The 16306-nt window shown below is 48.8% G+C and overlaps 1 protein-coding gene across 5 annotated transcripts in view; it reads right to left on the bottom strand.

The window, feature by feature from the left end:
* The window catches only part of SH3PXD2A (SH3 and PX domains 2A), a 249230-nt gene that overhangs the window by 183748 nt on the left and 49176 nt on the right, over positions 1-16306 (bottom strand). For all 5 annotated transcript variants that reach the window (XM_027529520.1, XM_027529521.1, XM_027529517.1 and 2 more), the window contains exon 2: positions 5414-5494. In XM_027529520.1, the coding sequence (XP_027385321.1) occupies positions 5414-5494 (81 nt within the window). The remainder of the gene's footprint in view (positions 1-5413; positions 5495-16306) is intronic.

Raw genomic sequence — 16306 nt, 5'->3', positions numbered from 1 at the left:
AGTTTGACCCGAGCAGAGGCCTGCTCTGGACACCAAACTAAACTAAAGTTCATATAAATTTAATGAATAGAAAAATGAGCATAGATGTTTACCAGTGAAATGATGGACTGGAAGTAGAATTCTAATTATAAAAATGCCGTGATCCTATGACTCTCCATACATTACATCAGAACATGCCCCCCCACACATACACATCCCTCCTAAGGTTGGTTATTAACGATTCAAGGATTATAGTTTTCCTCACCCATCATTAGCCTGGCTTTTGGAGGGCTGGGTGACCCTGGGTGGGTAAGAGGGTGGACAGGCTGGAGAGACGAATAAGGAAGAGAGATAAAAAAGATCTTCAAAACAGGTTAAGTCCTTTAGAGCAAACCTGAACAGCTTTCTTAACTCTATCTTCTAAACAGCGTGGGGGAGGCTAAAGGGCCTCTCCCTGGTCTGATCAAATATTGACCCCGTGCACTCACTGGCCGGAGTTCAGACTAAGGGGCCAGCAGCACTACGGAGTCAGTGTTTGCAGAGCAATTACTGCATCCCCGCGTCTTGTAATCGGATTGTGAAACAACCTTCGATGGAGCCGGAGCCTCAGAGAGCCTTCCGGTCCTTCCTCAATGGGGCCAGGCCTTGGAAAAGACACTTAACAGTGAAGGAGCTGTGCGAGGAAATTTACAGAGGCTGGAAATATGGTCCAGCGCCAAAAAGAAGGCAACTTAAGAGCATCTGCAGGCCTTCTCCCTCCTCCTTCTCCCCTTAACTCCACCTCCACATCCACCTCCTATAACCTAAGCTCTTTATAACCAAACAGGCCTCCACATCAGACACTGTCCCCGCCGGCTCCCTCTGGGACAGGTCCCTTTCCTGGTCAGATAGGGCTGAGTGGTGAATTATTTTTAGAAGAAACCAATTTCCACTTGGAGACCAAGAGCCTCTCCTCTCTCTGTTCCCAATGTGACATCTGAAATGCCCTTAGAAGCCCTCTCTAGTAACTGACCTGGTTTCCAGAAGAGGTGTTTGGAAGAGTTGTTGAATTTGAACTGTCTATGGATGGGGCAAGTCATGGTGGAATGCAGCCTCCCTCCTGCTGCAGGGGCCCTGGAAGATGTTAGAGGACAACTGGGGAGGCCTTGGGAAGTGGCAGAGCATGCCTGGGTGGGCATAAAGCCAGATGGAGCCTGTTGTGTGTCCCAGATGGTCAGAGGCAGCCCAGACAAACAGAACCTCCTGAGATGATAGAAAAGTTCTGTATCTGCTGTAGAGCCCTGTGCTCTAGAGCCCAAGAGCTGTGACTCCTGAAGCCTGCACACCTAAAGCCCATGCTGTGCAACAGGAGAAGTAACGGCAATGAGAAGCCTGAGCACTGCAACGAAGAACAGCCCCCGCGTGCTGCAACCAGAGAAAGCTGCACAGCCGTGAAGACCCAGAACAGCCAGATAAACAAGTAAATGAAAAATTACTTAAAAAATTAAACTTAATTTTTAAAATTTAAGTTTTTTAATTAACTTAAATGTAGCTAGCCACGTGTAGCTGGTGGCAACTGCGCTGGGTAGCACAGGTCTAAAGGCTCCGTATCTGGTGCTTCCCAGCGGGCAGGAGGAGGAGCTGGGCTCAGGGTGCAGCCTCCTGGGTGAGAAGGAAGGAGAACCACTGAGTCTGAAGGCTCAAGGCAGAAGACACAGGGAGAGAAGCTGTGGGGCAGAGTAGGGGGTCCTCTTCTAGTTCCCTTGGAAGGGTTTGAGGTGGGTGTGAATGACCAAGAAGGTGATCAGAATTGTATATGTACATTCATGCATGTCTGAAAGGATGTACAAAAGAAACTCTGATCCCCAAAATAAAGTATAAGAACTCACTGATTTTTCAGATAAACTAACTTCTTCAGGGAAGCCTGGTCTTCTAACAGAGTATAACGTTTCCCTATAACATGTCTATAGTGCTTTTCTTTGCAGCATTTAGCATAGTATAAAATAATATGTATGTATATTTTAAACTAAAACCTGTCTTCCCTCACTAAGCTGTAAGTCCCATAAAAGCAGTAACCAGATCTGCTTTTGCTCACCAATAAACCCCACCCAGAGCCTGGCATCATGCCTGGGACATAGAAGGTAGGCACTTAAGACTGGATGGATTGAGGACGGACGGATGGATGGATGGATGAATGGATGGACACATGAAGAGCAGGCAGACAAGCAGACATAAATGAAAAAAATATGACATAAGTTAGGGACACATTTTACCCCAATAACTATAAATCTCAAAAAGCAACCAAATCCCCTCAACCTGGAGTGGGGGTGGTTGGCTCTTTCGCTCTTGGCTTCTGTCACCAATCAAAACCATATGTGCATCTTCTTAGCTGCCCCCTCCCAAGAATGTTCTTTCCTTCCTCTCCATCCCTCAGCATGTTACTTGTACCTCAATCTAGTATTCATTTCGTCTATAGTGGACTTAATTGCTTAAAAGCCTATTTCCCCTATCAGATACAGACCTCTAAAAGACAGGACCTTGTTCTCAACTGAGTGTCCCTCAGCCTGGGCCACTTCTGCTCTGCAAAAGTGCACATGTGGTGGAGGCCTTGCTTGCTTGCTAAGTCACTTCAGTCGTGTCCGACTCTGTGCAACCCCATGGACTGCAGCCCACCAGGCTCCTCCGTCCATGGGATTTTCCGGGCAAGAGTACTGGAGTGGGGTGCCATTGCCTTCTCTGGGTGGAGGCCTTACCAAAGGCCAATTCACTCCAGCCTTGGCTTCCTCGTCTTTATACTTCCACTGTCACCATGCACAGTCAGCCTAAGGCTGCCAGATGTAGCAAGTGAAAATAGAGGACAAAGGATAAAATATGAATCTCAGGTAAACAATGAATAACTTTTTAGTATATCTCCGGCAATATTTGGGATATAAAGTATATGATCCCCAGAAAAATCAGAACCATGAGGTAGTAAAGCCAGTTAAGCAGCTTTCCCCAGGCTGGCTTAGTCAGCCCAGGACTTCCAGGGTTCCAATGTGGAGCTCAGCCTACAAGGGGAGGCGCAGAAGGATTCTGAGAGCAGGCCCCTGTGGGCCACACCCCCACTCCCAACTCACTCCATCCTGCCTGAATGGCAAGCTCCAGAGAGAGCCGGTGGGGCTCTGAACACTCTGACAGAGGACTGGGCACTGCACAGCTCCTCAGCAGAGTGAAGCCAAGGGCGGGAAACAAGAAAGCAATACCATGACAGGAGGTACTAAGCCCCCACACCCTTCAACCAGGCATCCCAGCATTCTGGTCACCATTAACACTGAGTAACATACTAGACAACCATGTGTCGGGAGAAACATGGATTCACTCATTTAATCCTCACAACAACCCTACTGGGTAGGTACCGTTCGAATCTTCATTCTACAGATGAGAAAGTGGAGAAGTTAAGGAACCTGTCCGGAGTTACAGAGTGACAGAGCCAGCAACTGGCCTCAGGAAATGCGTCCCCAGGGCCTCAGCTCAGAACTGAGATCTGAGAGCCACCAGTGACCAGAGATGGAATGAGCAATGCTGTTTATTCTTCGTCTTTTAGGAGCCGCCATATTAAAATCAGAGATCTTGATAAATGAGAAAGGCTTTCTGAAATGAATGCCACTATACGTCCTTAAGTCAAGTTCTGAAAGATACTTGGTTGAAAGGTTAAATTCCGAAGAACCACCCTTTCAAACTGCATCTACAGGGTGGCGATGACCCATGGGGACAGGCCTGGCCATGCTCATGACTAGGGCTAGCGCATCACACAAGCGGCTTCATGCCCTGTGTCCTCTCTCGACACACAGGAAATGAGCCCTCCAGGCAAGGGAGAAGTGGGGGGAGCAGCATTCCTTCCTTGTGAGATTCTGTAACTAGGGAGGCGGTGGGGGAGTAGAACAGAAAAGGGGGGAAGAAAAGTTCTGATTTGAGAGTTTCCGCTGGCTCTCAGACCCCTTCTGGCTCATCAATGAGTCCTTTCAGGGTTCCCTCTCCCCAACTAAGTGATCATTTCCTGTCCAGCACACTATACCCATTGAGGGGGTATCAGCAAATTCCAACAGTTTACACCAGAAGGACACAAGGAGACTGGACAGGAATTGATGAGGGAAGAGGAGGAAGGGAGAAGGGTAAGGAGTGGCTCGCAATCCCATACTGTCGATTAAGAGAGGATTTGTAATGCAGGAAGCTGGCTCACCTCTGGCTCATCTCATAGGCAGAGCCATAAGGACAATGGGATAAAATCAAGTACTTGGAGGTAAACGTGCAAGCCTGGCATCTCCAAGATGACTCACCACCACAGGAAGAAGTGGAACTCGGTTGTGAGGGCCAGCGGTGGATGTCCCTTCTTTGTGTTTTTAATAGGCCTAAACCAGGCTCATGGCCCTAAGGAAGAGTCTGGAAGCTCTCAGCTTCTGATAAACAGGGGTGGGCCCGCTAGTGGCCATGTTGGTGTTCATGCCCCTCCAGCCTCGGCTGTAATGATTGGTGCAGAGAGGGCACCTGATCTAAGTCAGGCCAATCAGAGTCTTGCCTGGGGTTTTTCAATTTAGAACTGGGAGAGAGGCAGTCTCTGCTGTTGGAAACCACAAGGTAGGAAATTTGGGAGCCACTGACTGCCAAACTGCTGAGGACAGTGCCCAGAGAGAAGTCAAGACAAGACAGAGGGAGCACAGCCTTGTTTCAGGCATTCTTGGAGCCACTGTCTCACTTTCCCTTCCACCATCTGGTTGACTGCATAAGCTTCCCTGGTATATCTTTCCAACCAAGTCTCCTTTTCATCTAAGCCAGTATGAGTGTGAAACTGTTGCTTGTGACCTAAAGAAGCCTAGCCAAATTAACTGGCATCAAGGGAGGTGTCTACACTGGAGCTGTGGGACCCATGCTACCATCCGCCATGTGACATGCCTGGGTATGGGAAAGAGACACACATATTATATATGCATGCAAACAGGACAGCAGAGCCTTATTCAGTTAGACAGACACAGTGGTATGCCCAGTTTGTGTCTGTAGTTGAAGACATTGCTTATTTTCTGTTTCAGTCTTTTCTGTATGTTTGCTTTTCTTTGCCTACAATGATGTGGTGGCTTGTGTCTCACTCTGTATGTTTATAGACACATGTCTGCTGAGGCACACAGCACCCACGGCCATCTTCCCAGCCTCCGAATGCGTCAGGGTGACAAGGCATGACTGTTAACAGTCATGTTAAGAAGTCAACATAGCCCCATGTGTCTGTCTGCAACATCCAAGACTGAGCTCAGCCCAGCTTGACTGCCAAGGTGCCCTCCTTCATCCCTCTGTTCTGTCTAAACTCTGATCCTGAGATTGCTGGAAGGGGGTCTCTGGATGAGTGAGGAATGAGACAGGCTAGCCCACCAGAGGCTCAGGCCACTTCATATGGAACCAGGCCCCACCTGAGTTCAGACTCACTCACCTGCAGGTCAAAGAACTTGCTGTACCTCCGGTAGATGGTCTGGGATGTGGAGTCGGACCAGGTCACGTTGATGATGTATACCTGTGGGGGACAGGTAAGAGAAGGTGAGTGGGTATCTAAGGCAGGGCCTCAAGCTGCACCAATCATCATTTCCCATGACTGTGGGTATTCCATACCAAGACCATTCTTTCTCTCATCTTTGTCCCCAGGGCTTTAGCATAGTGTCAGGTATACATGGATGCTACACACATGTCTAAACACACACACACACCTAGAATGGTATTCAATAAAATGCTAAGGATGATTATATTAGGTGGGTAGGGTTACAAGTGGTTTTAATTTCCATCTTCTTGTTATGTACTTTATACAATGAACATAAATTTGGGCTTGTTTAAAAAAAATCTAAGTAGCTAATTTCCACTGATTCTCAAACTTTACGGTAAATGAGATCCTGCAAAGCATCTTCCAAAATCACAGATGTCAGAACCCCACCCTCTACAATTCTGCATAAGTAGACCTGGGTTTTGGAGGCTCAGCCATCTACATTTTCTTTTGTTAAACAATTTTTATAGAGCAGTTTTAGGTTCACAGAAAAACTGAGCAGAAGGTACACAGGGTTCTCTTCTATCCCCGCCTCCATACTTGCACAACCTCTCCCAGTATCAACACCCCTCACCAGAGCGGTATGTTTGTTGAAACTGGGTGTCTATGTTTTAAACAAACCACTCCAGCTGATTCTGCCTCAGTTGATCCTCGGAACCCACTCTAAACCTGCTTCAGGAGCCTGTGAGCATTTCAGAGATGTGTGATTCATCCCAGTGTCCCTGAGTCTTAGCTCTACGCCCGGCACAGAGTCGGTGCCTAGCAAACACTGTGCCCCATTGAATGACCACACTGGCCTTCTGGCTGAGACACAGATGTGCAGGAGGGAAGTTAGCGTGTGGAAGATCTGTAGACTTTTCTGAAATGAAGGCATTTCAGGACCCCATTCCCAGTGTCACCCCAGTTCCCAGTGCTCAGTCAGGCTCTGGACCACTGATGGCCTCAGGCCACCATGGAAGGCTGCCTGGCCCAGGAGGTGGGCAGGACTGCTGACCGGAGAAAACCCACACAATCTGGCCTATTGTTCGCACCATTTCTGTTCCTCTCACCTGAACCCACAACAAAGACACGCCTTCCTGGGCAAGGCCTCGGTTAGAGGGAGGGTCCCCCACACAACCTCAGAGCTACTCTGCTGAACTTCCCCCGGTGCCTGCTGTGAGGTCTCCGACCCAGCATTAAGATGTTTGCTCCTTCTGCCTTCAGAGCAGACCGGGCAGCTCTAGGCCCCATCACCAGTCCCCTTGCCAGAATGCCCTGTCCATCCGAATCACCTGGGGAGCTCAGTAAAAATCCCTATTCCCTGGCCTCTGCCTGGTGATTCTGATTCAGGAGGTGTGAGGGGAAATCCACCAGAGAGGGGAACAAAGTGGCCAGAGAAGCCAGGGTCGTGAAAAGGAAGGAACGGGAGCGAAGAGGAGGTGCGTGCGGACACCCTGGCATCAGAGTGGTGGGCTTCACTGCCTGGAGCAGGGCTGTCTGATCTGTTTGGGCCACTGTAACAACACTCCACAGACTGGGTGGCTTAGACAACAATGTTTATTTCTTACAGTCATGGAAGCTGGAAACCCCAGATCAAGGTTCCTGGTAGAACCTGCTTCCTGGTCACCGTGTCGTACCTTCGCACGGTGGAGACAAGAGCTCTGGTTTCCTTCTCTTCTTGTAAGGACACTAAACTCATCACTGGGGCTCTACCTTCATGACCGCGTCTGGACCTAATTAATTCTCAAAGGCTCCACCTCGGATACCATCATACCGGGGATCTGGACTTTAACATGTGGACTTAGCAGGAGGGATTGGGGGAGGCACGAACACTGAGTCCGCAGCAAGGGTTTTGCACACAGGAGTGTGAGGCTGTATGTTTGGCTGCTCAGTTCACAGCCAAGGAAACAAGCCCTGAATCTAGTTCCTTCTCCACTCCAATCTCTAAGTCACAGAGTTAGCCTCGTGCAGTGCGGAGTGTTTGTTCTGAAACGCACCCAAGGAGACAGCTATAAAGCAAAGCAAATACAGCTGAGTGTTGCCACCCTGAAATGGGGTATTTATGACATGTTTTATGTGATCCCAACAAGAAAGAACATTAAGTGAAAAGGCTGTCCCTGTCCTCACAAGCCCAAAATAAACTACTGACATAAATAAACATCCAGGGATATGCTTTACTTTATATCATATATAAACATATATCTCATACAATAAACTGTAGAAACCATTTAGGTAATGGTTACTATGTGCCAGCACGGTGTAAAGCACTCATATGCATTAGCTCATTTAATCTTCAGCTCAATGAGGTAGCTACCACTGCCACCCCCATTTTGCACAAGAGGAAGTTGAGATTCAGAGAAGCCAAATAACTTGCCCAAGGTCACACAGCTAGGAAAATACAGAGCAAAGGATTGAACCCAAGTCCAGCTGAGTTTAATCCCTATGCTCTTAACTACACTGGACTGTCTACCTATATGTAAATTCAGGAGTGGGGATATTTAATCAAACTTCGTGATCAAGACTGAATGGCATCTTTTTAAATAAAGTTTTGGGTGATCTGAGAAGTCTGTACAACCCTTGAGGAACATGGGGGAGGCAGACTAATTCTGAGAGCCTGAGACCAAGAAGAGACAGAACTTGTCCCAGACAGAAGTCAACAGTGAAGAATGCTACAAAACCAGACGGACACAGAGGAAACTCTCATACATAACCGGCTCCACCAACTGTGGCCGGATGCTCTGGGGTTTTTCTGGGGGTTATAGCCCACCCCATCCCCCCTGTTGACTTCCAGCTCCTTGAATCCCAAATCCTGCTGGCTACAACTGCCTTCCACCCACATCTCCCCTTCGTACAGACGTTATGCACAACACGCCAGAAGGAGGCCCCAAATGAGTGGGCCCTCTTGGAAAGAGCCTGCCCTCACTCGCAGGCCATCAGACAGCAGTCTTTCTCCCTGGCCAACCAAGCGGGACCCAGAGGAAGGGCTTAACTGGGCTTAGCATGACCCCTGCTCCATCCTCTCTAGTAATTAGGGGCTTCCCGTCACCTCCCAGGGAGAATTAATCACAGGCTCGCTGGCTCTGGCAGCTGGAAGGCCCCTCCTTTTGCAAAGGAGGAACGTAAGACCTAGGATGGCGATTCGCCAGGGAAGAGGCACAGACTCTGGAGTCAGCCACTCTTAGGACCTTCCTTATCATGGCTGTGAGACCTCAGCCCAGCCTCTCAGACCCTCAGGCTCTTCCTCTGCTCTGTGCACACAGCCTCAAAGCCACCGGCCTGACCCACTACGGTGGTTTCATCGCAGGTGTGCTCCCCCTGTAAGTGGCAGAGCGAGGACAGGAGACCAGGCTTCCTAACTCCTAGTCTAGGACTGATCAGCACAGGACCAAGAACGCCTGCCCTTCCTCCTTTACTATTCAAAACGGTCGAAGAGTCACAGGGCATTGTTGCTATCTAAGACTTGACCTGAACCCACAAGAAAAACTGGCTCTCTGGTGACTGTCCCTTGGACAGCAAGGAGATCAAACCAATAGATCCTAAAGGAAATCAACCCTATGTATTCATTGGAAGGACTGATGCTAAAGCTGAAGCTCCAATATTTCAGCCACATGATGTGAAAAGCCATATCACTGGAAGACTCTGACTTTGGGAAAGATTGAGGGCAGGAGGAGAAGGGGTGACAGGATAAGATGGTTGGATGGCATCACTGACTCAATAGACATGAGTTTGAGCAAACTCTGGGAGATAGTGAAGGACAGGGAAGCCTGGCGTGCTGCAGTTTAAGGGGTCACAAAGAGTCGGACACTGAGTGACTGAACAACTGGTGACTAGATGTGGGAGTGGGGAAATGAGCCCCCATTCCAGGTTCTCCCAGACCTCTGGGACTTGCCAGAGCCTCCAACCCTCATGCCCAGCCCACCCTCCTGGACAAACAGTGTAAACCCTGACCTAAAGAAAGGGTCAGAGGCCTCCCTGAAGGTAAGTCCAGAAGATCCACGGATACCCTCCAGGCCCCTTTACTTTGTTGTTTGCTGGTCTGCTTGCTTCCAAATCTCGATCATCCTAGATCATCAGCCCAGATGGGCACCCAGATCATCATAATTCCAGCCCTGCTCCCATTGCCTCACCCCCACATCAGAGTTTCTCAAGCCCACCTGAGCTGGCTGTGTGGGAAACCCTAGGGATGAACCGCAGAGAAGGAGCAGGTGGAGGGGAAGGGGACAGGGCAGAGGTCACTGGAGAAAGCCAGCTGTGTTCACCGGGTCTGCGTCAGGGGCCCAGGTAAATCCTCCTCTGGCTGCAGGAATGACCAGGATAAGGTTACCCAGCAGCCGGGTCTCAAGAAAGGTTTGCAATTAAACATTCTGCTTGCACGCACTTTACTTGGAGTCATGTTTCCCCAGGTGGAGTTTCCCTTCCTTCTGGATTAAAAAACGCATGGATTCTATTTCCCCATCTCTGGTCATTTCAGACAGATGGCAAGCATCTAGGGATTGCATTCAGCCTCCCCCAGAGAGGAAGCCCTAGAGTCTCAAGTTCACCTGCCACGCTCACCCTCCTCCACAGACGCAACTACAGAAACTCTGCGATGCCTCCGTTCCACCAGCCCACCCACTCTGGGGCCATCTTGGGTCGCTTTCCATCTGCTCAGCTCATTAGGCCCAGAAATGTCTGTGGCTTCCAAGACTTCCAAGTCCTGCTCCTTTCAACAAGGAAACAGCCTTGATGCAAATCAGACCAGCAGCTCAGCTCCAGAGAACTGAGACTGAAGCCCAGCCCAGTTCCTGTGGAGGGAGAGCCATGCTCAGATCTGGACTGTGACCAATTAATGACCCAAAGCTATGGCCTAATCATTCCTAGAAGGCCTGGGACCTGCCCACGCTTAATTAGAAAGTGCCAGTAAGCACCCACTGCTCCCTATGCTGATGAAAAGTACAGTTAGAGGCAAGAAGCTAGGAAGTGTGGGGAAATCCTCTACTTGGGCACAGTGGCTCAGTTTACTGAGGAGGTCTTATTTTCCCTAAACCCCTGCCAGCTGCCCCTGGCCCTCGACCAAGTGGAAACCCAATGACAACCTTCCTTCACCTGCTTATACCAACACAGGGTGGGAATAGCTGGCAAAGACGAGGGCTGTCGCATATAGTTGTATAAGTTGTTTACTGTCCAAAGACTGCCCGGGACAAGTAGGGGCCAAAAGTTAGCCTATACTCTGCACCCCAAACTGTGCACCACAGCTCTGGGATGCAGGCACACAGAGAAAGGAGTCCCTCCTTCTAATGCATACAGAAACATTTTAGCCAGGACACAGCACCGTGTCCCCTGGGTAGGTTGTCACTGCCTTCCAGGTCCCTTGAGGTTACAGTATCTCCTCAGAACCCAGTTCCTCCATTTTCCCAGATCTTCCAGATGAACGGATGCTTAATGTTCGGGACAGGCTGCTAAAGGCTATGGCCACAGAGGTCTGAACGAATACATTCCAACAGCCAGGAAAGGGGAGTTCTCATTTAGGGAGCTGATTGCAGCTCTGGCTTCCTGCTGGAGAAGTTCATCATGACAGCCCACCTAAGGTACCAATTGGATATAACCTTCTATTCAAAGGGCCCCATATACTAAGTCCTATGACAGGCAGGGGAGTCTCAAATTAGAACGGGTTGATCCCCAAGATCCAGCTGACCCAGCAGGGCAGAGGATCCTAGGGCTGCTGCTGCCAAGGCAAGGGCTCCACCAATGCTGGGCTAATGCCCCTTCTCCTTCTGCCTGGGGCCCACTGACCCCCACTATTAAGTGGCAGAGACTCCAGTGTCAAAGACTCATCTTGATAACAGTTGGCTGCACCCAATTGGAAAGCCTCCCGGATTTCATCATTTGACCTGGGCCCACCAGCCTAGCAAGTCTGTGGTCCTCTCTTGCAGTGCTCATAGTCTGTTTCTCACAACTAGCCACTTACTAGATCTGCCTTTGTTTATTACTTGTTGACTGCCTTTGTTTATTACTTGTTGATAACAGTTGGCTGCACCCAATTTGAAAGCCTCCCGGATTTCATCATCTGACCTGGGCCCACCAGCCTAGCAAGTCTGTGGTCCTCTCTTGCAGTGCTCATAGTCTGTTTCTCACAACTAGCCACTTACTAGATCTGCCTTTGTTTATTACTTGTTAATACTTATTTATTACTTACTAGACTGCCTTTGTTTATTACTTGTTTATTACAGGATGACCCAGCACTGGACACATGCTGTCACCCTGTCCATTTCACTTGGGTGACTATGTCCTCCCAGTCTCCCCATGGGCAGCAACTGTGTTCTCTCACCCCTCTGAGGTATCCCAGGCCTGGCAGTCTGCTGGGCACCCTGAAATACGACTGGCTGGCTAATGACTGAACACCTACTGGGTTTAAAGCGCCAAAGAGGTCGCTAGCAGCAACACCTGGGGACCACCCCCACCTCCAGAAGCAAATTCTCAGTGGCCAAGGGGCAGAATATAGATACGTCGGTACAAAAGCTTTGCCAACCCACAACCCTGCCAGCAAAATCACGTTCAATGGCCTGTGGCCACCTGGCTAACGTTTCTGAGCACCCTCAGGGTGTAGTCCTCTAAAATTCTGACATCTCCTCTGGAGTGGATGATTATTCATGGGGTGGGGAGGGTAGGTGACACTGCAGATTTGAGCAATAAGCAGCACTTATAAGCCTGGACTTGGGGGCAACCTCCCCTCTAAAGCGCGCACATGCATGCATACACACACACACACACACACACACATACAGAGGTTCAGTATGGGTTCATGACCAGATGGTGGAGCCTTTCAGGCTTCAGACCACCCTAGCCAGGCTCCCTCTGGACCTCTATGGAGCAATCACAACAAACACAGCAGGAGCGAACCCCAGAAAGGCTTGTGAGAGACAAGGAGTGTGGCCCACAGAAGGCTCCTCCCAGAACCAGGATCCACCCACTCCTCCAAAACATGGCTGCCATGCACACGCTATAAACCTGTGCCAAAAGGCTCTCCTCTGGGAAAAGGGCTTTTCCCCTCCCAGTTTCATTGGGATATACTTGATATACAACACTGTATACATTTACGGTGTATGGCGTAATGATTTGACTTACATCCATCATGAAATGACTGCCATAATAAGCTTCACGAACATCCAGCATTTCATATGGGTATAGCATCAAAGAAATAGAAAATTTTTTTCTTGTGATGAGAACTCTTAGGATTTACTCTCTTAACAACTTTCACATGTGATATACAGCAGTGTTAATTACATTTCTCATGTTGTACGTCATATTCCTAGTACTTACTTATCTCACAACTGGGAATTTTTATCCTTCATCAAATTCCCACTCCACCCACCCTTCTCTGGTAACCAGAAATCTGATCTCTTTTGCTACAAGTTTGTTTTTGAAGTAAATTGACCTATAACACTATGTTAGTTCCTGGCGCATAATATAGTGACTTGATATTGCTACACATTTCAAAATCATCACCACAATAAGTCTAGTTACTATCTGTCACCATACAAAAGTACTACATAATTACTGACAATATTTACTGCACTGTAATTTCATACCTATGACTCATTTATTTCTTAGCTGAAAGTTTGTACTTTTTAATCTCTCTCATCTGTTTTCTCCTCCCCTCGCCCCCTCTCCTCTGGCCACCCACTTGTTTGTTTTCTGTATCTATGACTTTGTTTCTGTTGTTTGTTCATTTCTGTTTGTTAGATTCCACATACAAGCGAAATCAAGTAGTATTTGTCTTTCTCCATCTGACTTACTTCACTTAGCAGAACATGCTGCTGCAGATGGTAAAATTCCATTCTCTGTATAGCTGAGTAATATTCCCTTATATATACACATGGAATATATATACATATATATACACACATGCATATATATGGGCTACCCTGGTGGCTCAGATGGTAAAGAACCTGCCTGCAATGTGGGAGACCCGGGTTTGATCCCTGGGTCAGGAAGATCCCCTGGAGAAGGGAATGGCTAACCACTCCAGTATTCTTGCCTGGAAAATTCCATGAACAGAGAGAGAAGCCTGACGAGCTACAGTCCATGGGGTCGCAAAGAGTCTGACACGACTGAATGACTACCACTTTCACTTTCATACATATGTGTGTCTCACACCTTCTTTATCTATTCATCTGTTGATGGGCACTTGGGTTACTTCCCTGTCTTAGCTATCACATATAATGCTGCAATGAACATAAAAGTGCATATATCTTTTGTAATCAATGTTTTCATTTTCTTTAGATAAACACCCAGAAGTGGAACTGCGGGATCATATGGCAGTTCTATTTTTAATTTTTTAAGGAAACTCCACACTGTTTTCCAGTATCTGCACCAATTTACATGCCCACCAACAGTTCCTGAGGGTTCCCGTTTCTCCACACCCTGGCCAACATTCATGATTTGTTGTCTTTCTGATAACAGCCATTCTGACAGGTGTGAAGTGACACCTCATTGTGGTTTTGACTTGCATTTGGGAAAGAGGGCTTTTTAAAGGGATGTGAAGGAGGGGATAGTCAGCAGGCTCCTAAACTGTATCAAACACCTTCAAGAATGTCTAGTGGGGATCCGTCACTCTCAGCACCTGCCATCATTTGCGTGCATCCCGGGCCTTTATTATTTAATTTGGAGGGCAGTGTGTAGGCAACAGGGTTTGGAGGAAGCGTCCAATAGCTGGTTACTCCATTCGTTCCTCTGCAAGATGGGAAGAACTGTGGTCACCTCACTCTGGGGCTGTCTGAGGATGTTTGATCTACCCCATATCTCCCCATTAGAACAGAAGCTCCTTCAAGGCAGACCCTGGCATTCTAACACCCAGCAAGACAATTTATACCTAAGAGGTGCTCATTTAATGTCCCCTAAGTAAGTGAAGGAACAAAGCAACCAGCTGATGTCGAGTGACATTACTGCCTGCTGCTGGCTTTTGTGCCACACGACAGACGAGGCAGAGACCCCGACCTCCAGGCCCTCCAGCTCAGCTGGAGCAGCCAGACTCACACTGACCAATCAAGCAGGGAAACCAGCTGGAGCGATGGGGTACCAACAAATGAGGCTCAAAAAGCACCAAAGGGAGCACTGACATTGCAGAGGAGAAAGATGGCTTTTGAAGGCATTTGGTGGGTTTGAAGTTTAGCTTCCACACTTCACTGCTGTGTGGGCCTGAGCATGTGTCTTAGCCTCTCTGAGTAAGAGGGTCTCGTTAGCTGCAAAGTGTGGTTTATAATGGGAGCTTCCCATTAAATGTGATGACACAAGGTGGGGGCTGGCACATGGTGAGTGCCCAAGTGGACCTTAGCTATTTGGACACTCAGGAAGAGGGAGGGGTGAACTGACTTCTTTCCATTTGCCCTGAGACTTGAATCATGACACCAGGAATAGGAGCAGCGGGGGGGAACAGGAAGTAAGAATCAGGGACACAGACGGACAGGAGCAGGGGAACGAACACACACACACACACACACACACTCTCTCTCTCTCCCCCCACACTACTAATAACAAGGCCGGCCTGGGAAAGTAGAAGAGTAAAAATAGCTCTGCTGCCCAGGGCCGGGAGAACAATGGCCATCCTTGGGAGCACCCCACTGAAAGGATGGATGGGCTGTGGCAGGCCCCTCGGGGTCGGAGGCGTTTTTTCTTCTTTTTTTCATGTTTCCTGGAGAGGAAATGAGTGTGCAAAGTAGAAGCTAGAAGGATTGACAAAATTTACACAGACCTTTACAAAGGTTCAGCTGCCGAAGCTCCATCCTTGCAGTGAGCAGAGCTAGGACAGCAGGATGAGCCAGTTTTTTGGTTGTTTTTTTCTTTTTTTTTTTTTACAAACCTTTCTCTTCAATGCAGGAGCTTGTGGTTTCAGTAGGAATAAAAATGATAGCCATGCCCCCGTATTGATCACTTAACTGCATTCCAGGCTTTGCTAAGCACTTTATCTTGATGATCTCATTTAATCCTGACATTGATTCTGTGGGGGAAAATGTTGTTATCATCTCCAGTTAACAAATGAAGAGACCTTGAGAAATAACAGATCTACCTGAAGTTCCTGAGTGATGAAGCTCGGGTTTAAGTGCGGTGTTGACCCCGCAGCTTGACCACTTCTCTTTTTGATAACTACACCAGACTGCCTTGAGCCCAGGCGGAGCCCCCAGCCATGACGACCTGCTCTTCAATCGGTTGCTTTACCTGTAGGTGACCCATCAGTCAGTATTGAGGCCACCCACGTGGCAGCGGGGTAGTGAGACCAGCTTGGGGACCAGGGCTCTATTTTGCATGGTTCAGACGCAATCCAATCTGGCTACTGGAGAAGTTGTTTCTGTCTCTGAGCCGCCACTCCCCATCTGTAACATGGGTGTGGTAACACCTGCCCCACCATGAAGCTTAATGAGAACACGAGGGACGCAGCAACCACGGTGCTGGGGTCGCTGCAGCTGCTGGCCACACATGACCTCTCCTCCCCCCTTCCCCTTCAAAGAGCCTAGCACAGTCTTTTGTGCTCCTGGAGTTTTTGCCTCTTTCCTAGAAGTTTCTGGAGGCACCAATGACCCTTCCTGGGTCAAGAAAGGAAGGCACTGCCCCTTCTAGGGCTCTGGGTGTCGCCCCCCACTGCTTGCTCTCCAGAGTACCTGAGGGCATGTGGTTGGACCTCTGCACCTCCCTCCTCCAGCCCTGCCACCTCCCTCTGGTCCCAAGCCAGTTTATCAGAACAGACGAATCTGACCACCTTGGGCCAGCAGGTCCTCCGATGGAGAGGCCCAGAATAGGTGAGCATAGGTGTCTTGGGTAATGCCCAGGAGCTCAGAG

The sequence above is a fragment of the Bos indicus x Bos taurus genome, chromosome 26 (assembly GCF_003369695.1).
Source record: "Bos indicus x Bos taurus breed Angus x Brahman F1 hybrid chromosome 26, Bos_hybrid_MaternalHap_v2.0, whole genome shotgun sequence".
NCBI lineage: Eukaryota > Metazoa > Chordata > Mammalia > Artiodactyla > Bovidae > Bos > Bos indicus x Bos taurus.
The sequence above is the reverse complement of the archived record's forward strand: the minus strand, read 5'-3'. Positions and strand labels throughout refer to the sequence as shown.